This window comes from Dermochelys coriacea, chromosome 2 (genome assembly GCF_009764565.3).
Source record: "Dermochelys coriacea isolate rDerCor1 chromosome 2, rDerCor1.pri.v4, whole genome shotgun sequence".
NCBI classification, from domain to species: domain Eukaryota; kingdom Metazoa; phylum Chordata; order Testudines; family Dermochelyidae; genus Dermochelys; species Dermochelys coriacea.
The window spans coordinates 87901048-87924882 of NC_050069.1; the positions used below are offsets into that span (position 1 = coordinate 87901048).

A 23835-nucleotide genomic window follows, 5' to 3' on the forward strand; every position below is an offset into this window, starting at 1 on the left:
GAAGGATGTCAATAAGCATGGCTGGAGATAGTCACAGAAGAACCAGTCCTTACTTAGCATTTTTGTTTTTGGCTGAGCATGAATATGTATATCTATTCATATCTCCTCTTATTTCTTCTGCAAGTGGGTGAGAAATTATTCTATATCTTACTTTAAATATTTTGATTGTCTCAAACTCTGTTAAAAGACGAGCATTTGGGTTGAACACTGCATTCATCTTCTCCCAGGATCTGCTATCTGTGCACTATGAGAGAGCGTCTAGTGAAGATAGCTTTTCTGCTGCAGCTGCTGATATTCACCCACCCATTAGCGATATGCACCACCCACCATTTTTGAGTATTGGTAACAGGCCTCCATTTATCTGAAATAATTTCTAGTCAGTTATTTTTGTTCAAAAACATAATCTTCCTACCAAATACCAAGAAGCAGATTATGCTTCTTTACCATACTGAATATACATTATGATAGGGTAAAATTTTCTTCTGTGAGCTACACTGCTGCTCACTTACACACAGGGCAGATCATAGCTACATATTCTGAGTGCAACCCATGTATGGGAACTCCCATTGTCAACAGAAGAGACCTAAGTGTACAATATGTATTACAGATACATATGACAGATATGAGACCCCACCTGTACTTCTGAGAGAAACTATACTATTTAGATAACTATTGTTTTCAATGCTTCCTCCATGCCCCCATCTGTAGTGTTAATCTAATGTGACCTAGGCTTGAATAGTTTCAATCTGAAAATTAAGCAGCTAGATCAAAGAATGAATTATTTCCCCTTTTCCCCAGAACTCAGATTTCTGTCTTAACAATGGAATTGGTGGACATGACTTACCTGTGGAAAAGAGTGTTAAGAATAGCTAAAGGAAAAGGAGTACGTGTGGTACCTTAGAGACTAACAAATTTATTTGAGCATAAGCTTTCGTGAGCTACAGCTCACTTCATCAGATGCGTGAGCTGTAGCTCACGAAACCTTATGCTCAAATAAATTTGTTAGTCTTTAAGGTGCCACAAGTACTCCTTTTCTTTTTGCGAATACAGACTAACACGGCTGCTACTCTGAAACCTAAGAATAGCTAAGGCACTGAACATAATGAAAAGTGATCTAGAATTCTGAGAGGCCATATTGCTACTAAGCTAAGGAGGAACATGACACACACACACTGCACTTTAGTTTTGAGAACCAGAATTTCAAAGGGGTTTTGAAACTGCACTGAAGGTTTTTATGTATATAAGCCAAGATTGTTTGTCTAAAGATTGTCGAAAAAGAGAATTTAGCAGCAACTTTCGGAAGGAAAAGGATAACCTGGGATATTTTCTGTGAACAGAAAAAATATCCTTAAAGGAATGATGGGCATCTCCTTTCCTTTGCACTCCAAGTGAGAATTTCAGTGGCTGAAAAGCATCCTCAGCCTCCAACTATGGAGTCACTCCAAACTAACATCATGTTCTAAATTGCCCTTTCCTGCCCGCCAAACTCAGAATTGGACCTTGCTCTTGATCTACTTTTCCAGAGAAACTAGCGATATGCTGGTTGTTTAGATAGGAGCCATCTCTCAGCTCAAGGTTGAAGCCTCCCATCAGCCATCTGTCATCTGACCATAAAAAACAACAACACAACAGCTTCTTCCTTCTCTTAGTTTTTCTCTGTTTTTGATTAGTGAAATTCACTAAATAAAAACTAAAAACTATGTGAGTAAGCTGAGGATGTTTCATTGCAGTTCAGTTCAGCTTTCCATCATTTAAGGGTTAAGAAAAACTGGATTATTTGGATTTGGACTGGGCCAGATCATTATCTGGTTTAAATTAGCATCAATCAATAGAAGTCAATAGAACAAAGCAGAACATTAGAGGATGGGTGGTTATTACGGAGTTAAACCTCAGCCCATGAGAAAGAACCTTGAAGTTTAGCACTGGCAGTAGTTTAGTACTAGCAATAGGGTGCACCAAGTAATAGCCAGGTAATCTATAAACCAAAAGAATACTCTGAGAAATGTCTCATTGAGTAGCAAATGCATTTAGGAAAGTTTTTCTCCCTCTTCACAGATTCCTGATGCTGCATCTGCTTTCCCCAAGTGAAATATTTATAGATGTGCTACAGCTTGTGCTCATTGTGGCCAGTATTATAGAAATTAATTTGAGGCAAAGGCAAGACCATTTCTTGCCTGGTGTAAAATTCATCTTCACTCCACTGGAATCGGAATGCAACCTACAATTCAACAGCTGAACATAAAGTGAAAAAGTCACGTTGAATTAATTTGGCTTTCATGTAGACTTCATGCACTTCTATACCAATTTGGTATTAGCATTTAAGGGCATTTTTAAAGTGTTACTTCAGTGTACATGTATATAATGTGAATCTATATTAAAATTGCAAATAGCTGAAGTCATTTTAGACCCAGCAATTGGGAAACAAATGTCTTCAATCACAAAATTTATTCTCAGTGTATTTTCAATTTCCTGAATTTTCATAAATTCAAAAGCTTTACATATTTTAGCTATTTTAATTCTATTAGTTATTATAAATCTAAGCATACATGAATTTGCAAAACTGGAGGAAGAATTAAGCAGCTGTATAATACCGTGGGTTCTTTTATTTTATTATTGGCAAAATTAAAAGAATCTTTGAGGCTCACAAATAATTTTTGTGCAAAAGATTAGAAATGTGCCGGACATTTGCATCATCTGCAGCATAAGGAGTGAACTATATAGTCATAGATAATGTACTTTGTAAAAAGATTGAAAAGAGATTTGTGCATGAAATTTTCCAAATCCATTTTACAGCTGCTATTTTGCACAGCCCACATTCTATCAAAATAAAACACAAACTTGTATTTCAAGGAGCCTGAAAACACATCTCCTACACTCTACAGTTGTTTAGTTGACATAGACAACCCCTAGTGAAATCTGTAACTCAGTGGAGATATCTGCCAATTGAACAGACACAGATGATGCACATAAGATTCATACAAAAGTGCACTAACAATAAGCTTTTGCATATAAAACCATCCCTTAAGAAGAGATTGTGCTTGAAACTATTTTATAGCTACAGTATTTTTGTTTGTTATGTTTAAGAGGCACTGCATAAATACTAAGTTAGTCACCTAATGCACTTAATATTTCTCAATTGAGGACTTTTGCAGCTTTACTCTATGTCTAGGTGCTGATTATACTTTGGTTTGCTTTACAGTAGTAACATTGCACTGGCAACACAGGTGATACTAAGAGGAAAGCTGGAGATACTGCCAACTGGAGGATCGAAACAAATAGTTCACTCTTTTACTTCTTTTCATGCTTCTTCGTTAATTCCCCTCTCTCTAACTGCAGACGCACACTGCTGTTTACTTTCTTCTCCTGTTGTTGGCTTTCCTGAGAGACTTGCTGAACTGCCTGCAGGATGGCAGTTTGCACAATCTGTTTGCTGGCATTCTGTAATGCAACTTCTTCTTCTTCATTTCCAGATTTCTCACCTACAAAAAAAAAGTTTGAAAAAAAGGAATTTAAGACACCTGCTATAACAGGAGGTGATCAAGAAAGGTGGATCTATCTACAACATTATCAGAGTCAACACAGCCTTCAGCAAGAATGAAGAGGGATGGCTTGTTCCTGCATAGATCCACCACCTGAATGGAGGAGGGGGTGTGCGTCAGATAGAAGTGCTACTTAAATGTGGAATGGCCACATGTTCACTTGGTAGGTTGAGAGCGGAGGAGCATTCCACCAACCCTCTTGGGCAACAATTTACTTGGGCTATGCACTTGGATGAGGATTTAGACTTAGCATGTCTGACACCTTTTCCTTTACTGCTATATAAAGAAAGACTATGCTTCTAACAGTTTATTTACCTTTAATAAAAAGAACCCCCACCAAACCCAACTCCCGCTGACATCAGTGTCAACATTTCCATTGGCTTCAGAAATTAAATTATTTTAAGGTGTAAACTGATTAATCTTTAACAAACTACACCTGCAAATATATTTGCATAAAAAGTTACTTACCTTATAAGTGTTGCTCGTGAGGGCACAGATGTGTATTCCACTTTGGTGCATTTGTGCCTAGTTCCCCAAGAGTTGGAGACTTTTTTTCCCTGCAGCAGTACCTGTCACTGTCGGGACAGTGTATACACCCTGGGTCTCCTCGTGGTCCTTCCGAGGCTGTGTAAGGGTGGTGCTACCCTAATCCCCCCACCTCAGTTCCTTTGGATATAGAGATAGAGATATAGACAAAGATTCCAGGGAACAGGGGGTGGAGAGTGGATCATGGAATACACATCTGCACCCACATCTAAAAGAACAACAGTTACAGAACAGGCAAGTAATTATTTTTTCTTCAAATGTTTGCAGATATTCATTCCACTTAGGTGACTCTCCCCCAGTATACGCTTAGATCTTGTTAAACAATGACTATAATATTAATTTGCCAAAATTTTCATCTGGTCTGGATGCAGTTATGATGGCATAGTGATGCATGAATGTATATAGTGAGGACCACATGGTAGTCCTACAAATGTCCAATATAGGAACATCCTTCAGGAAAGCAACTGATGAAGGTGGAGCCCCTGTGGAATGGGCTGAGAGTCTTGGAAGAGGAGTGTCAGCTATCCAATATGCTGTTGTGATCCAGGAGGTGATCTATCTTGAAATCGTCTGCATTGAGACTGCTTGCCCTTTCATACAATTTGGATAGGACACAAAAAGACAAGGTGATTGTCTGAAAGTTTTAGTCCTGTCCAGCTAGAAGGCAAACACTCACCTAACATCTAAGATATGTGGAAAATCCTCATCCTTATTAGAACGTGGCTTAGGAAAGAAAACCAGAAGTTATAATCTCTGATTTAAATCAAAAACGGACACTACTTTGGTTAAAAACTTGGATGTGGCCTCAGGACTATCTTGTCCTTGAAAAATATTGTGTAAGCACAGCCCATTATCAAAGCTTGCAGTTCAGACACTTGCTTGGCTGATGTAATGGCTATGAGGAAGATGGTCTTCTGTCGTGGGCCAAAAGTAAGCAAATGCTCAAACAGCAGGCTCCTAAGAGCTGCCAACGCAAAGTTAAGGTCCAGGTCAGCACCACATCCTTAAGAGGTGGAAAAAGGCACATCACTCCCTTGTGAAATATAGTCCCTGGAACTTGGAGAATACCAAGCCCCTGGGACTGGGGGATAGATAGCTGAGATTGCTGCAAGGTGAACTCTCTAGGGAACTCATGTAAAGGGCTGAGGATTTCAAATTAAAATGGTACTCTAGAATGTTCTGGATCCTTGCCTCCGAAGGTTGTAGCTCATAATCAGAGGGCCATACGGAAGACCTTTTCTCCTTAGCCATGTAAGTTGTCCTTGTTGACCGCTTTCTACTGTTAAGCAGAACCTCTTGAACTGCCAAGGAACATGACTTCTCCTCTTTGTCTAGCCACTCACAAGCCGTGCAATGAGGAGAAGGCTCTTGAGGTCTGGATGCAGTTTGTGACCGTACTGCTGTGGCAGTAGATCCTGGAGGAGAGGCAGAGGCTGAGGAAAGTAAACTGAGAGACCGAAGTCTGAGAACCAGCACGGCCTGAGCCATGCCAAGTCTATAAGGATTAACTTGACTTGAACTTGTTTGTTTGTGAATGACTGGAGGATCAGGGGAAAGCATACATTAGATCCAGTCTCCACTCCAACAAGAAGGCATTGGTGAGAAAGTCTGAACTATGGCCCACTTGAGAACAAAATGGATGATTCTTCCTATTGTCTTTTGTAGTGAACAGATTGACTAAGGGAACACGACATGTTCAGAAGATGGACTTCAGCATGCTGTTCTTGAGAGATCACTTGTGACTGTGGGAGAATCTCCTGTGAAGGAAATCAGCCAACTGCTTCTGAGTGCCAGGTAAATGTGCCACTACAGGAGTGATGTCCTCTGTGATGCAAAACTCCCAAAAGCTCATTGCTTCTTGATAGAGCTGAGTGGAGCAAGCCCCATCCCCTGTTGTTCAGATAGTACAATGCAAAGGTATTGTTGGTCCAAATTCAGACCATCAAGCCCCCTGATATGAGAAAGGCAGACTCAAGAAGCTCTGCGAATCACCCAGAGCTCAAGGACACTGATACGCAGATTGGACTCTTCCTCCAACCAAAGCACTTGAGTTTGTGAGAACCCCAGCCTATTAGAGAGGCACTGATTACAGTTGTCACACCCAAGGTTGGGTGAGAAAAGGGAATAACTACACATGCATTGTCTGGGGTCATTCACCACTCCAGGGAACATATTACCACAGACGGGAGCTATTTAAGCCAGAAGGCAGCACAGAAAGTAGTCTGAGCAACTAGGTAAATCCATGGATGACTGCTATGGTGGACTCTCATTTCACTCCTGAGCCCTACCTTGTTCCTGATTTCTGCCTCTCTGTCCTATTCCTGGTTCCTGCCTTATTCCAGATCCCTACTTCTCTGCCTCACCCCTGCTACTGACTTTGGCTCTGACCCTTGGCTTGATTCCTGACGCCAGCTCTGACCCTTGGTTTGACCTCTGGCTCTGACCCACACCTCTGATTCCTGGCTCCTGACTCCTACAGTGACCATTAGGCCTGACCACCACTGGTCTGACCACTTACATCCCAGCCTATGACACCAACCTGTTCAGGTTGTGACTGGGTGATAGACAGAGTTCAACCATGAGGCTATGTGTCCCAGAAATCTCAGGCAAGTCCGAGCTGTGGTGGACAGAAGAGATCTGAAGAACTTGCACAATTTGTGAGTCATTTAAAACCTGTGAGGAAGAAAAGAAGTCAAATTCACAGAACTGAGTAGGGCCCCAATGAACTTGAGCTTCTGAGCTGGAATAAATAGTGACTTTTTCCTTGTTCAGAAGGAGTCCCAGATGACTGAAAAAGCAGATGATTAACCTGATGTGGCCCAAAGCCTGATCCTGTGAAGCACCTTGTACCAGCCAATCATCCAGTTAAGGGAAGATGTGGATATTGTTCTTCCTTAAGAAAACCACCATTACCACTGAATATTTGGTGAATACATGAGAAACCGAAGACAGGCCAAATGGAATTACCATGGCCTGGCAATGGCGGTTCCCCCCAACCCTCACCAGAAAGCTGAGGAATCTCCAGTGATTGGGCAATACCACCACTGGGAAAATATGTATTTAAAAGATCAAAAGCAGCAAACCAATTGTTGATATCTAGGGAGGGGAGTATAAAAGCTAGGGTAATCACGTGGTATCTGAGTTGCTTGATGAATTTGTTGAGAACCTTACAGTCCAAAATAGGTCTCAGTCCTCCCTTGAACTTGGGGATAAGGAAATAATGGAAATAGAAGCCCTGTCCTTGAAACTACAGGGGAACTGTCTCTTTAGCCCTTAGGATGAGTGGAGACTGAACTTCTTGAAGGAGCACAGACTTGTGAGATTGGTCCCTGCAAGGGGACGGGGAAAGGGGGACAAATAAGAACTGGATCAAATATCCCAGTCCCACTGTACTTAGATCCACGTGTCCAAGATTATTGTCTTCCAAGTGAGAAAGTGAGGAAAATCTGTCCCAAATTGGGGGGGGTGCGGGAGGAAGGGATGGGTAGTTAACTAGTGGTTGCATTTCTGGTCTTGAAGAATTCGTGAAAAAAGTTGTTTCCCTACAGCAGGTTGAGGGCAATACGATTGGTTAGACTGGAACGGATGTTCTCCTCTTCTGAGAATTCTGTCTCTTCCTAGGAGAGTCCTATTGCCTTGGGGGATAAAAGGGTTGCCTCTGATATTATTGAGAATATTATTGAGGAAGCTTATATTGGCATTTCTTGGTGGCTAGGTATAGGACATACTCCGCCTCCCACCCTCAGAATGTATGAGTCTTAAAAGAGTGCAATACCTCATTTGTGTTGTCTGAAAACAAATATTGACAGTCAAAACATAAGTCCTCAACAGACTGCTGAATGTCCAGCACTATCCAGAATTTACATAACCTTTCTTGTTATAATTGCAGAGGCCACAAACCTGGAGGAAGCATCTGCAATGTCTAGAGGAGACTAGAGTGAAGTCTTTGCCATTATTAAGAAGGCCCTGAACTCTTCCTTGTATTGTCCAGCAATTTGTCTGGGAACTTTGACATCACCTCCTAATTAAGAAGGGCTTGCTGGTTTACTATCCTCATCTGGAGTGAGGCAGTAGTATAAATCTCTCCTCCTAATGCATCTAGTCTCATAGATGCTTTATTTGGGGAGAGGGGTCAATTGCTAATTCCCCTGCAGTGATATCTCATTAACAACTGTGACAACTAAGGAATTTGGGAGTAAAAACACTAGAACCCCTGAGAAGGGACGTTGCTGTCAGAGTTAGAGATGCTGATGTGAGTCACAAGGTTTTCTCCAGCTGCAGAAGGGCATCATTAATCAGGAGAACTATCTTTTCCAGTGTAGATGCTTGGAGGATGTCCAATAACTTGTGGGTATTTTCCTATACCAGTTCAGGTTCAGCCCAGGGCAGTAGCCATTCTCTTAAGTAAGTCTTGGTAGAATTTTAAATCCTCTGGGACTGGAGAGGAGGAAATCAGTACCACTGAGTCATTCAGAGAGGGCAAAGCCAGAATTGCGGGGGTCATTGTTGCCTCTTGAGGCAAAGATTGATCATCTGGCAAGGGCTCTCCCACAAGAAGCTGTTCAGGAGGATGGGTATCCTCCTGTATCTGCATCAAAGGTGGCTCTGGAGGCTGGTCTGCCTCACAACTGGACAGGAGGGGGAATCTATCCTTGGACAAGTGCTGAGGTCCTGACCTGAGGGAGAGAGATTCACCCCATCAGTCCCCTGAAGGACCTTGTGGGAAGAGCTATGGTACAGTAGGCCAGTACATATTGGGCCAGGATGGTCTGCCCTTGCTATAAGAGTGGCTGTGCTGTCAGTACCAATTTTTGTCCCCTACCTGATGCTTGGATGCTTTGCCTGACCCTTTCATTGAGATTGAGATGAACGAAAGCTGGACTCTGACTCAAAATTTGATGAGTCCTCAGGGCATTGGTGGAGCCGACCCTGGTGTGACCACTGGATATCCCAATTTGTATACTGACCAATGAAAGGGAGGTACCATCAGTAACTGTGGTGGAACCTGAGTTGTTACTGGAAGGGTGTCCTGAGATGGCTATCTGAATGGGTCCAGGACCAGAAAGGAGCATACTGCTGGTACTGATGAGCCTGATGTAGCCAGCCCCCACTCCAAAAAGCAATGAGGTACCAAACAAGTAAGCAAATGCATAATAAGGTCAGAAGTATAGCAGGCACTGAGGACAGAGGGTGCAATTGTACCAGTCCCACAGGCATAAAGACCATGGACGGTGCCTGTTTCTTGATCAGTATTTGGGCCATAAGCATTTATAAACTAGGTCCTGAAATCAAAGGATGTGATGGACATAGAATCACGGTGGGTACCAATGTAGGGTTGACTTGTATAAACAGAGATGCAGGCACAGAGAGACATAGCAGATCTGCTCCTGCCATAAAGGATTGCAGGATAAAAGGTCCTGAAAGGGATGGCACTGCCACAGTGTTCCTAGGTACCGAACTCAACAACTGTCTCTTGGATGGTTCTGGAGTCAACAGCATAGTACCAGGATCCTCCCGCTTCACTACCGGGCAGACACAAGTTGATGGCCCAGCTCTACCCTGGGTATCTGGGTCTTGATGTCACTTAGTGTCTGTTATAGATGAAGAGGATGATGAATCTCTCTTCACGGTCTGCTGACTCTGATCTATTTTATGGGTCCTCTTATTCGGAACCCCAGGAGAAGGTGAACCACTCCTTTCCCTTCTCAGGGGAGAATCAGAGTCTAGGGGTCTGTCCAGAATTACTGCAGAGGTAGAGGATGGCTGGCCAAATGATCTGAAGATGGCCCTGGTGCTGAGGCAGGCCTCATAGTTAGGTGCCTACCAAATTCACAGCTATGAAAAATGTGTCATGGACCTGTGAAATCTGGTCTCCCACTGTGAAATCTGGTCTTTTCTGTGCTTTTATGCCATACTATACAGATTTCATGGGGGGAGACCAGCATTTCTCAAACTGGGGGTCCTGTGTCAAAAGGGAGTTGCAAGAGGGGGTCACAAGGTTATTTTAGGGGGACAGTCATGGTCAGTGTTCCCTCTAATTTTTCCCACATATGTGCAGAATGAATTTTGTTATGTGCACCAATATGGAGGTGATGTGTCACATATCACCTCCATATTGGTGTACACAACAAAACTCATGTGGCGGTGGTGGGGCTGAGGGGTTTGGAGTGTGGGAGGGGGCTCAGGGCTGGGGCAGAGGGTTGGGAGCGGGGGGGGGATGAAGGCTCCAGTTGGGGATGCAGGTTCTGGGATGGGGCTGGGGATGAAGGGCTCAGGGCTGGGACAGAGGGTTGGGGGTGCAAGGGTGAGGGCTCCAGCTGGAAGTGCGGGCTCTGAGGTGGGCCCAGGGATGAGGGGTTTGGGGTGCAGGAGGGTGCTCTGGGGCTACAGTGGGGAGAGAGGACTCCCTCCAGCTCTTTCCCCCCACAACAGCACCTGGACTGGAGGGAAGAGGCACCTCTTCCTGCTGTGGCAGCTCCGGGGCTGGGGCCATGGGATAGGCTGTGGCAGGATCAGGCCGGGGCGGGGCACCCTGGCCACAGCAGGTCCATGGCTGAGTTGGGGATGGGGGAGGAGCACCCCGGCCACGGCAGGTCTGGCCATGGCTGCGTTCGGGCCATACTTCCCCCAGCTCTGCAGCTTACAGGAACTTAGATCACAGTATTGCGACCCTTACTTCTGCACTGACTTGGGAGCTGGGTGGCCGGAGAGTGGCGGCTGTTGGCCGGGCACCCAGCTCTGAAGGCAGCACCCCACCAGCAGCAGCGCAGAAGTAAGGGTGGGAATACCAGACCATGCCACACTTATTTCTGCACAGCTGCCTGCAGAGCTGGGTGGCCGGAGAGTGGCAGCTGTTGACTGAGGACCCTGCCCTTATGTGGCCTTGGGAAGGTCCATGGAGAGGAGCAGGATGTGCACACTGCCCCAATGGTTACTGCGGTGGGGAAAAAGTCTCTGGCTGTCAGTGCACTAGGTGTGAACACATCTGAGTGGAATACCACTTGAACTACCCAGATTACTGAAAAAACAACTAGAGGTGCATATTACTTACTCAAGAAAAGTTGTCTTATTGATTCTTGTTTCATCAATGTTACAATCAAGAGAAGAATTGGAGTGATGTAGCAACAGAAGGTCAGGATCCTCAACTGGTGTAAACTTGGTGCAGCTCCACTGAAGTCAATGGAACTACAAGGATTTACATGAGCAGAGAAGCTGGCCAAAAGTTTGCAGTGAAGTAAATGTGGGTGGGCTACAGTCAGGAATAATCATTCAACAGGAAAAACATTGTATCGTGTTAAGGATTTGTCTTGATCTAAGAAAAGAAATTTCAGAGTTAAGGACACAGGGCCAGATATTTTTAGACATGTAGGAATGCAGATAGGCACCTAATGGGGTTTTCAAAATGCAAGAGATAGATGCTTGGGCCCAGATACTTGATTTCAATGGGAGTTAGGTTCCTAAATACCTTTTGAGGACTGGGGCCCTAAGTGATTTTGAAAATCCAACTAGCCACCTATCTGCATCTTTAGGCACATAAATGCCTTTGAAAATCTGTTTGAGCGTGCTCACAAGGCTGCGAGTTTGCCACGGAAGTCACAGATTCCGTGACCTCCGTGAATTCTGCAGTGGCCACTGCCCCTCCCCCCCAGCAGCAGCAGGAGTTTGGATGGAGCGCTGGGGGCTAGGGTGCAGGAGGGGGTGAGGGCTCTGGGCAGCTCTTCTCAGGGGGCTTCCCCAGAAGCAGCAAGATCCCTCAGCTCCTAGGGGAATGTGCAGCCAGGGAGCCTTGCACACTGCCTCTGCCTGCAGGCACTGCCCCCACACCTCCCCATTGGCCACAGTTCCCGACCAATGGAAGCTGTGGAGCCAGCGCTCAGGGAGGAAGCAGCGCACAGAGCTGCATGGCCATATCTCCGCTTAGGAATGTCACCACTTCCGGGGAGGCACGGAGCTGGGTAGGGAGCCTGGCAGCCCCACCAACACCCACCCCACAAGCACCAGCACGGGTCCCAGGCCGTGTGGCACTGCCTGCTCCCTCCGCCCCAGCACCAGTGGGGGTCCTAGCCCCCCCATCCAGCACCTGCAGCACACACCTCCTCCGGGCAACCCTCCTCCCCAAGATTTAGTCAGGTTTATATAGTACAAGTCATGGACAGGTCTATGAATTTTTGTTTACTGCCCGTGACCTTTACTAAAAATACCCGTGACTAAAACGTAGCCTTACTCTGCATAATGAGTGAGCTCATTTCATTCTTAATTGGCCCTGTTGTGCCTAGGTATCAGGATATGTAATTTGCTCTCTGTTCTGAAGCCACATGAGAGGAGCTCTTTACATAAGAACTGGGGTAAATCAGAGTCCACTGAAGATTAAGCTCTGAGTGAAGCCCGTGCATTCTGAGCTGTGAGAAATTCCAAGTCTTTACTTTACAAATCTTTCAAGATAAAATTTAAGATTCTTTGACAGGGTTATGTTGTTCTCACCTGGTGGAAAGCAATACAAAGTCTTGGTGTTATATGTCCAAATCAAAAGCACAACACCACTCAAACTCCTAGCCGTATGAGAAAGGGAATTTGTGAGCTCCACTACTTTGTAAGGAGAGATGTTATTTAGTTTTAGCAAGGTCATTTTAAAATGTAATGATTAACTTAATGTAATTTTATGTTTAAATTACCATACCTTAAGATAGATTTTGCCCAAAATATAAAATAGGAATGTGGTTTAAAATTTTGAAAGAATTTACACTTAGTATCTGAGCTGACAAAATTTGGTCCCATGTTAAAGAAGCTAAATCAAACTCCTAGAAAGCCAGATTTTAGATGAAAACATTGACACAATGGAACCACTTGAATTCTTGGCACTATCCGCTCCCTTCTATTCAGTTTCTTCCATTCCAAAGCATTTGAAACAGTAAGTGTTTTCTGGATGTAGTTCAATGTCATTTAACAATAAACTACACAATATTTCTCTATTATACAAGAACTAAATGTATCACAGAGCCAATTTGTCCTCTTGTAAGGCAGTCAGAGATCAGCCAACTTCAGCTAGTGTCCTAAAAGTGATATTTTATCAAGAAGAATGGATAAATATAAGATTGAAAACAAAGCAAAATGTATTAAAGTAGGGTTTATGCAGTCTCATATAAATTTCTAGAAGCTTGATGTGTGTCCAAAAACTTCACTTCATACACCAAATCAATTTTTATTCTTAATAAAAACATACTGTACCATGCATGATGCTGTTGAATGTTGTTCCTTTCCCCCCCTTTATCTAGAGGTACTTCTGTGTTTATTTCACAAGTTCTTTCTGATTTTTTGCATTTAGGTTATATTATATAAATCTAAACATGAATTTATTTCTGAAGATGATGCAGCAGGCGTCTTGTCCACAGAGCTTCACAGACATTTTTCACACTGAATAGCCACATGTGAATAAATTTTCTTCCTGTGAAGTTTGTTCTCCCCACCGCCATGAAAAATGGGCAAACAATTAAGTGTAGTATGTTTCCCAAATCCATGAAAATGTCACTTTTTTTTTTGCCTGTGGTGATAGAATTTTTGCAGAACTCTGGACTGCAGCATGCATAATGCAACACGATTAATTTGTTGTTTAGTGTTTTGAGAGTGTCCAGCAAATCACTGATTTATTTTGCTGACATTATATAATGGATCAGCTTATGACATTTGGAAATGTGTAACAGTAACCAATTTACTAAAACCCCACACAATATTGCTGTATGAGTATTTGCAAGAATGTTTGACCTAATTATTTTACAAAGGGAAAATTCTATCCCCTGCCACGTACATGTGTGTGTGGGGGGGACCTCCATTCCCATAGTGGCGCTCAGAAGGGCTTGGTCCATGGCACCAGGCAGGGTGCTTTGAGGACATTAAAAGGCTGTGGCTGGTGCTCAGGAGTTTTGTTTTGCAGTAGGTCCACTTCCAAAAAACTCTAACTATAATGCATGTTTCAGCAGAGGGTCTGTAGTAAGGTAACAGTATTGTGTCCAGAAACTAGCCTTGTTTAATGACTAAGATCCTGTTCTGGGTATCAAAGAGTAGGAAGGAATGATTTGGCATCCATACATTTTAATCTAGGTTTTTATACTGGCATCCATCACTATAGTTCCTCTATCTATATAATAGAAATTTCTAAGTTATCTGACTATTAAGTAAAAAAAACAACTTAGTGCTTGCAGAGCAGGGAGTGGTTATATTATCACTAATAAACAGCACCGCTTTTAGCTAGTTGTTCAATTCCTGATACTGCATTTAACTGCTACTCCGGCTGACACAATACATGGAAAATGGTTTGCACATTCAGTAGTTTTGTACCCCACCCCCCCAAAATAATTTGAGAGGTTTCCAAAACCTCAAACTGTAATGATACATCTACACTGCTGCTGGGACTGTGCTTCCCATCTGAAGTAGACAGATATATGCTTGCTCTTTTTGAGTAGTGTGGCTCAGGCTAGCCACCCGAGTACAGACGCAGGGGGTCTGGATGGATTTGTAGTCAGACAGCTGGCCAAACTGCCAGCTGTTCTATCCCTGCTGCACTGCTATTTTTAGCACACTAACTCAAGCAGACCTAGCCCGTCTTGCTACACAAGCTGCAAAGCATGTTTCCAGCTGCAGTGCAAATGTACCCAAAGAGTCACCAGGCTCAAACTTCAAGTTCCAGTTTCACGGAAAACTGGCACTGTACATCAGCAGCTAAGCTTTTTAAGTACTCTTGGCTGGGATCAAAGCTGCTCTCCATGAAAGAAAAATGATTAATAATTTTGGGAAAATATAGTATTATAAATAGATGTCAAGGTTTTTTTTCATAAATCAGTGGAATTATTGTTACTTAAAATCAAGAACCTCTTGTGTGGAAGATCTCACATGCTCTGTGGTGTTTCCTGGCTTTAAAGTACGGGAGTATAGGAAATGCTTTCAGGGAAACTGAGTTATAAACTAGGACTACAAGAACAGATTAAGATTTGCAGAAAGGTGTCAACCCAGTGTGCATATAGTCACCTTCACACACACATGCACACACACACACCCCTGCACTTGCTCCACCCCCTCACAAACATCATGAGTCTTCTTGCATGACCTTGAAATCAAATCCCACTCTCACCCCCTATAATGCAGGCCTTCATTCAGACTTGCAGCCTTCAGCTTGCTACAGACCAGCTTTAATAATGTGTGAATGCCCCAGGAAGTGAGTTTGCAACAGAGATTCATGCTACAGTAAGTCTCTGAATCACTCGCTTCTCTCCACATATCCATGCACAAAGTTGTGAGATATTATTGTGAAGTTAACACGCTAAAGACACGAGCCTGCTATTACACAGGGATAAATTAGAAATAGCTCCATTAAGATCAATGAAGTTTCAAAGGTATAAAATTGGTTTAAGTGGCAGCTGAATCAGGTATTTAGCAGGAAACAAGCAGCATTTCTGGTGAATTGAAGGAGAGCAGTGGCAAGATGATAAATGAGGAGTGATCGTGAGGGAACTTAGACTAGGAAAAATTGAGTAGACATCACTCCTCACTGCCAAGCAATGTGGTGTTTATGCACCCCATCATATCTTCCTACAGCAAAGGGCTGCTGTGACAGATTCAGTCACAGAGACCCCCTTGGGACTGTCACCTGATGTACTGAGATTACCTCTGAGCCCATTTTCCCTGACAGCTTGGGACTCCAGAACCCTGCCTTGTTGAGCCAGACACGCTATCCTGATGCATCACAGAACCAGTTCTGGACCACACCCCCAAAGCTGCAGACTTTAACCAAAAACTGCTCAGCAGGTCACCTATCTCCAGCACCCAGACATCCAGCTCACAATGGGATCCAAACCCCAAATAAGTCCGTTTTACCCTGTATAAAGCTTATACAGGGTAAACTGGTAAATTGTCCGCCCTCTATAACACTGATAGAGAGATATGAGCAGCTGTTTGCACACCCAGGTATTAATCACTTACTCTGGATTTACTAATAAACAAAAGTGATTTTATTAAATATAACAAGTAGGATGTTCCAATAAGCTTCTTTCACAGACTAGATTCTTTCCTAGTCTGGGCCCAATCCTCTCCCTGGTAGAGTTCTTGTTAATTCCCAGCCGGCATCTTAAGTAAAAAGCAGGGACTTTCTCATGAACGGGACCCTCCTTGTCCTGTTCTATCCCTTTTATAGCTTTTGCACAAGGCAGGAATCCTTTGTCTGTCCGGGTCTTCACCCCTCCTTCTAAATGGAAAAGCACCAGGTTTAAGATGGATTCCAGTGTCAGGTGACATGGAATCCATCTTTCATTTTTCATTACCCAGGGGCTGGCCTACAGGTACACAGGCAGGCTTGCAGGTAAACAGAGCCATTTACAGTCAATTGTCCTAGTCAATGGGCGCCATCAAGATTCTAAACCACCATTAATGGTCCACACTTTGTATAATTACAATAGGACCTCAGAATTATATTTCATATTTCTAGTTTCAGATACAAGAATGATACATTCATACAAATAGGATGAACATATTCAGTAGGTTATAACCTTTGTAATGATACCTTACAAGAGACCTTTTGCATAAAGCATATTCCAGTTACATCATATGGAGTGCAACGTCACAGCTTCACTGAAGACTCATGAAATGAATGGCACTTTTTCCTTTTCACTGACAAAGTTGTGACTGCTCACTAGCATTGAGGATCCCTAAAAGCAGCTGTAATAAGTGGAGCCAGGAGTTTCATCTTTAATAACACATATTATGCATGGACACGTATGCATGTGAGGAGAATGGCTGAGCACATATAGCAGGTTGCATAAATCCCAAGCATTCAAAGAAGAAAGGAAATTGGAGGTAAAAGTTTAGGTTTTGCTTCATAGTAGCAATGCGTGTAATTTCATTTAGCAGAAATATACACTAGAAACTGTTCTTTATTCAAGGTTCTTTTTTGTGTAAACAGCTTTCAAGTTACCCATATTTAAAACTAAAAATCACATTCTTTTTGAAAAATTTCTTGACTTAAGACTGTGTTCTGTTTGTTTAACCTTTGTTATAAAGAATAAACCTCCTTGACTGGGAGTGGCAGTGCATGCTTGGAGATGGGGGGCAGCAGCAATGGCACCCAGGGACAGGGTTTCTGAGCACTATAATAATACAAATAATAATTAGGGTGGGTGGTATGTGGCATTATAGTGTACCACAAAGTGGGAAGCTGAGGTCAGTTCCTTATGCTTAGGTTGGCAGTAGGAGTTGGGAGAGTGAGATCTTCTTCCATCTGATGATTCTTCTATGGTTACATATTTTGCATATGTAATGTGTGTAGCATGATTTGTTTTTAACATACAATTTAATATAAGTTGATGAAAAGCTTATTTTCTAATTATTTTTATAAACTGGTTGAAGAGTTTCAGCACTGGAAGCCCAACCAAAATAAGGAGGATTTCAAGGAGAGATTTAAAGGGTGAGGCTGCTTGATGTCCAAGATCAGGGAGCTAATTGGTCACGTTGTTGTATAAAGAAAAGGAGTACTTGTGGCACCTTGGAGACTAACAAATTTATTTGAGCATAAGCTTTCATGAGCTACAGCTCACTTCATCAGATGCATTCGATGAAGTGAGCTGTAGCTCACGAAAGCTTATGCTCAAATAAATTTGTTAGTCTCTAAGGTGCCACAAGTACTCCTTTTCTTTTTGTGAATACAGACTAACACGGCTGCTACTCTGAAACCTGTTGTTGTATAGTAAGATGGAATGAGGCAGTTACCAGGACCCCAACCCTGAAAACAGTTATGCAAATGCTTAACTTTATGCATGAATAGTTCCAGTTGAACTGTTTGCTGGAGTAGGGGCCTGCTTTGGACACATCTGAATCTAGATGTGTGACAATAAACCCTGGGTGTACATTATAGGATTAAGTTGTAACCTTAACAAAAGTATATGTTTAAGAGACTGAAATTTCTCTTTCATTGTATTAGAGTTAGGTGTGTCTAATATTGCCTCTTATTCTTTATTCTGGAGTTATATGGAGGCATGACTGACTAGCATGGAAAGTCTGAGGGCAATACCCAGCTGCTTCTACAGCAGAAAGAGAAGGGAATTAAAAATGCCTAAAAACAGTTGCACAATCAGATTCTTATGTGTATTTCAGTCTCTAAGCTGTGAATGAATAAGATTCATTCATTGGTTCCATATACTCCTGGGGGAATTCTGCTCCACTGCGCATGTGCAGAATTTATGTCCGTGACACTCTGACACCCCAATATTCACCACTGTCATGTAATTAGAATATGCTTTGTACAGAGTATGTTTTGTGAGGTGGTATTCTAAAAGTCTAGATCTGCTAGACATTAATATCTCATTGGATTGTTTGTGAAGTTATTAAGTTTGGCTATGTATGTGTTACTGAAACATGTGAGGTTGAAAGCACCCACAAGCAGCCTTTTAGGTGCAAGTGTAAAAAGGCCAAACATTGTTAATGGCTTATTGAGGAAATGTACACAAACACAAGGATTACCTCAGGAACTCTTTACAATAGAAACCTGCCAGAGATAGCACTACACAAGGGGAACTGTTTGACCAAGATCACAGCAAAAGAGCTTTCCAGCAAGTGGGAAGAAGATATAAAAGGGGGACAATACATCGTTGGGGGGACCTCACTCTCCCTGCAACAACACACCTGGAAACACCCGAGGGGCAAGGACTGAACTGTGGGAAGTGATGGTCCCATGCTAGAAGGATCATTAGCCTGTGTATGAAAACCTGGGAAAGCTAAGGCAACTTGTGCCTTAAGAGTCAGCCAGCCAGTTTATCACTTAGGGTGAGAATTTGCTAATTTATATCCCACCTATCTAGTGTATTAAGCTCAATTTGTGGTTTTTGTTTATTTACTAAGGTAATCTGCTTTGATCTGTTGGCTATCCCTTATAATCATTTAAATCTACCTCTTACTTACTTAATAATCTTGTTTTTGTTTTTAACCCAGTTTACATAATTCATAACTGGGGGTCAAAAAGCTATGATTATCTCTGTCCACAGTGAAGAAGAGGGCAAATTTCAATTAGCTTATGCTGTACAGTTGTCAATGCAGTGCAAGACAATACAATTTTGGGTTTACTCTCCAGAGGGGGAGTGCCCTTGAGTCCTGGGCAATTCCTTAGATGAAACCCTTCCCATGCAATACTGATTTCAGTGTCTGTGTCTGTCTTTCTGCAGTTGGGTATGTCCCTACCTGTATGTGTGCTAGAGGAGGCTTGAGGGCCTGGCTTGGCAGGACAGGGTGAGGGAGCCCAGGCTGCTGCAACAGGCAGGCTCAGTGGTACCCCAGTACATCAGGTGGCACCCTGGAAGGGGGGGCGGGCAACCTGTCACAATGTCCTCCTCAAATTTCTTTGCTTCCCAGCAGAAAAATGACTTTCTGTTGGGGAAGCAAAGGGAAGTCACAAGAGCGGACATGCGATCCTCCCCAGCAGTACATTTCGCCCAGGGTAGCCAGCAGAGAGGTAAATCACTGTGGGGGCAGGAGGTGGAGCTGGGGAAGACCCGGCTGGTGGGCTACCCTGTGCTGGGCTCAGCTGCTAGTCCGGGCTAGGCTGAGGAGGACGGGACTTCCTTTTCCCTTGCACGGCATCCAGGGCTGGGTCAGACCCATCCCCAGATTTCTCCCCTGGCTACAGGAAGCTCTGCAAACTCCTCCCCCTGCCCCTGCTTCCTTCACCCATTGCTCCTCAGCTGCAGGGGAAGGGATCCCTGTACAGGGAGCTGCTCCCACATCCCGCCCAACCCCGTGCCTCCCGAACCCTTCAGACCCTCCCACCAGGCCACACACCCCCTGCACCCAGAACCCCCCCATAACGAGCCCCACTCCCCCTGCACCTGGACCACCCCAACGAGCCATCCAGACCCCCCTGCCAAACTCTGTCCCCCCCACACCTAGACCCCTCCTGCTGAGCCCAAACCACCTTCACTGGGATCCTCTTACCAATTACCATTGCACCCAGAAATCCCAAAAGCCCCTGTGCATCCAGATCCCCTCTGCACCCAGATCCCCCACTGAGCTGCCTGGACCCAGATTGTCCCACACAGAACCTTCTCAACCCACACCTGGATCCCCTCACACTAAGCCCCTCCACACTTGCATCTTGTACCTGGCATGGGTCCTTGCACTGTGTTAGGGTTTGGTGCAGCCTCACCACTGAGTCTGTGTCCTGGGGGGGTGGGAAGCTGCACAGTGATCTCCCACCTCAGTGCAGCCAGTGGCCTGTGCTCCCCAATACCATACTGGAGTCTCCACATTTATTTGACAAATACAATTTGCAGAATTTTAAAATATTGTGTGCAGAATTTTAATTTTTTGGGTGCAGAATTTTTTATTTTTTGGCACAGAATGCCCTCAGGAGTAATTCCATATTTTCCTAACTTAGTTTTAGGGGATATTTTAGAATTCACTCTTACTAGAACATATAGGGCTCAGTCATCTTTTTTTAAAAGATATGCTCTAGTTCAAACAAATGTAATTTATGGAAGTCCTATGGCTTGTATTATACAGGAGATCAGACTAGACCAGTGCTCCTTTCTGGCTGTATAATAATCTATGAACCCAGCATAGCTCCTAGCACAACCTCCAGTCCCTGGAGCCAGCACTGAGCTAGGACAGATCACTTTACCAGCAACAGTCAAGGGCTGATAGATTGTTACTCGGTGTGATCCAATTCTGAAAGAACAGGGAGATGAGTATAAACTGTCCCATAAGCTCTGATTTAATGCTTAATTCATCATTCACATCTTTAAGAAGTATCTAGCTATAGCATCCAAGCAAGAATCTCATAAAGCAGAGCTTTCATGACTTCTGTTTGGTGGTTTTTTTGCTACTTTACAAGAAGCAGAGGAAAAAATCCCCAGGAATTTCAGTGAATATGTTAGTTGTATCAACATTATATTTTTAAAAAGACTTCTGTGAATTTTCTTGTTATGTTTGAAATATTCTCACTATAAATGAAGCATCAAACTTGCATTAGGGATTCACAAGTTCAAACAATTTTTTTAAACCAGTATATTTTTGTTGCTATTCTTAAACTTGTTCCCATAACTATTTCAATAAGATTAACTAGAAGCAAATTAAGTTTCTCAATTTAATACATTCTAGAAGAACATTCAAGTTCTAAATAGGCCAACTATACAATTTACCAAAAATAAAGATTCAGAACTCTGTCATTATGGACTATTCAAATTAATCATCTATAATAAAGATGTTCTGCAAGGAGCTATATTTATTCTTCACGTGCAGGGGCTGGATGCAGTTTTAGTTCTTTACTTTAAGCAATTTTAGCCATTAGAAATGTTGCAGTACCCAGACTACTATTCATATTTGAGCTATACAGTTTATTGGAGATAATACATCAGGATAAAATATTTTGTTGCGACTTCAGAATATGACTGATACACAAATCTGGTAAGCAGACTCAGCTGCAAGAGAAAGCTTTATGGAATTAAATTTGAAGGCTAGTCTAAACAAAGGTTTTTTGTAGCCAGAGTTCAGCAAACAAAAAAGCTGATTCTTACAGAACATCTGAGCCCAGTTTTTCCAAAGCTAAAGGGATTAATTTAATTTCCATTTTTACAATTATTTCCTTTAATGGATAAATTAACTGCAGGTGAACCTCTCTCTTAAAGAGCACAATCTCTGCAGCAAGTTCAGGAATCTGCTGAAGGGAAGACCTTAGCAGGGTATACAGCTTCTCTAGAGTGGAAAACCCAATTGTGGGCCCAATCCAATTCCTACTGAAATAAAGAGACTGCTGACTTCACTGTGATTGGATCAGGTCTTATATGCACCATTGTAAATTTAAATTATAAATGAATGGAAGGTGTCCAACAAAGAGAGCATAGTGGATAATATTAGATTTTGCCATTTGAGGTAATGCTTTGTGCTTTTATAGTGATTTGCATCTGAAGATCTCAAAGAACTTTACAAACACTAATTAAGATTTATAACAACATCTGTGTGGGGTAGGAATTATCCTATCTTTCTTTAGATGGAAAAAGAATCAGTGAGGTTAAGTGACTTAACCAAAGCCAGTGACAGAACAGGAATAGAACTAAGATCTCCTAGTTCCCACTCCCCAATCTCTTACAAACTATATATGCAGTTAAAGATACCTGGCATCCAAATTACCAACATGATTGTTGCAAACAGCATTGTTTCTCATTTGAATACAGAGAGATGGGTGAATTAATGTGAAAATATTCTTGACTGGCCTACAACCCCGATGGTTATCTTGCTTGCTTAGTGAACACAAACATGAGCTTTTTCTAAGTGTGAATGGAAATGCTCTTTGAATTTTATATAACTGCTCAATATCCCTAATCGTTAAGGGGCAGTTCTACTCTGAAAATGGCATGTGTGTCTGTCAATTTGTGTACGAGATGTGCTCAGTCTAAAAGTTAAGACTTTTTTTTTCTTAGCTGCCCACACTGCAAGCTGGACCCTTAGGCGCCTTACTAACATTTACTCTGACCCACTAACACACATTAAAACTACAAATTGTCTCATTTTACTTTGTGTTAGTTACCACTTGTTAACTAACACATGCTAAAAACACATTTTTCCTAGTGTGGATTTACCTGAGGTCATTTTTCCTTATTGTATAACAACGTAAATTCGCATCTGATTTATTATCCATTATTCCCTTTAGGGGTCTTTCAAGCTGGGTCACTTTCAGATGATATATACATAGTCTAATATTGAAAATTGCACAGTTGAATCCTGACTACAGGAGAGTTCTTCCCTTTTCTCACTCTAACCAGTAAAAGGAGATGACCCTTTTTGGAACACAAGGAAAAAAATAACAAACCACTGCACACTTTTGGGAAAGAGGCCTGGTTATTTTAGAAAGCCAGCAGAAAATTAAGCCTCTTCATGAGGTCTCTCGGGAATTCAGACTGATTATTTACAAGCAAGGTCACAACTGACAATAAAGCAAACAAGATTATGTACATGTGGAGTACTCCTTCAATCAGTGAAGAGTAGTTCTCTGAACAACAGCAGCTCCCCTCTTAGGAGACTTTCCTCTTTACAAGTGCTATCAGAAATTGGGTGCAGCTGACCTGCTTCCTTTCCGTGAACTCCTTTAGGTCCTACTTGTCACTCTCCAGACAAAGGCAGGAAACCTCAGTCTGCAGGGGATTGGAGGAGGAAATCATAACCAGGAAGGCTTTTTTTGGGCTAACAGATGTGCACCCCCTTCACACTGACAAGTTATGAATGGATGCAATAATCAATAGTGACCATTTCATGTTTTCAGCAGCTGCTCTAATTAGAAAAGCAAGCTAGAGTTTGCTGTATTACTATGTAAAAGATGCATGTCACAAAGAGCACCATTGTAAGTAGCATACGGTGCGTCACTTTCTGCCTCACACATTTGTGCATCCCTAAGAAAGAAATATGGGCTCATCTTATTCCTTCTGGCAGAAGATTCCAAGATCTCTTATAAACAGAGGTAGAAAGAATCTTCTGATAATGCTACTTCAGAGATTAATGAGGCTGAATGAGAGCAATACAGAGCTCACCTGCCTGGACTTCATAGACTGAAGAAACCTGAAGCAGTGTACTGTTAAGGTCAAACTATTCATTTCTGCCAGCACTGACACAGCTACTGCTTCAATGACAATCTTTTAAAATGTATTGCATGCTATTCTGTACAAATGTACAGACTACTAGAGAGTGTGTGTCAAGGCTGATTCCTCACTTTGGCACTTCAAGTGCAGAA

General features: G+C 42.7%; 1 protein-coding gene across 1 annotated transcript in view; it reads right to left on the bottom strand.

Annotated features, from left to right (window-relative positions):
- Positions 1-991: 991 nt before the first annotated feature.
- The window catches only part of AKAIN1 (A-kinase anchor inhibitor 1), a 30239-nt gene continuing 7395 nt past the window's right edge, over positions 992-23835 (bottom strand). The window contains exons 2-3 of the mRNA XM_038391305.2: positions 11137-11397; positions 992-3479 (exon numbers count right to left, since the gene is read on the bottom strand). Coding sequence (XP_038247233.1) covers positions 3289-3479; positions 11137-11170 — 225 coding nt within the window. The 5' untranslated portion in view covers positions 11171-11397 and the 3' untranslated portion in view covers positions 992-3288. The remainder of the gene's footprint in view (positions 3480-11136; positions 11398-23835) is intronic.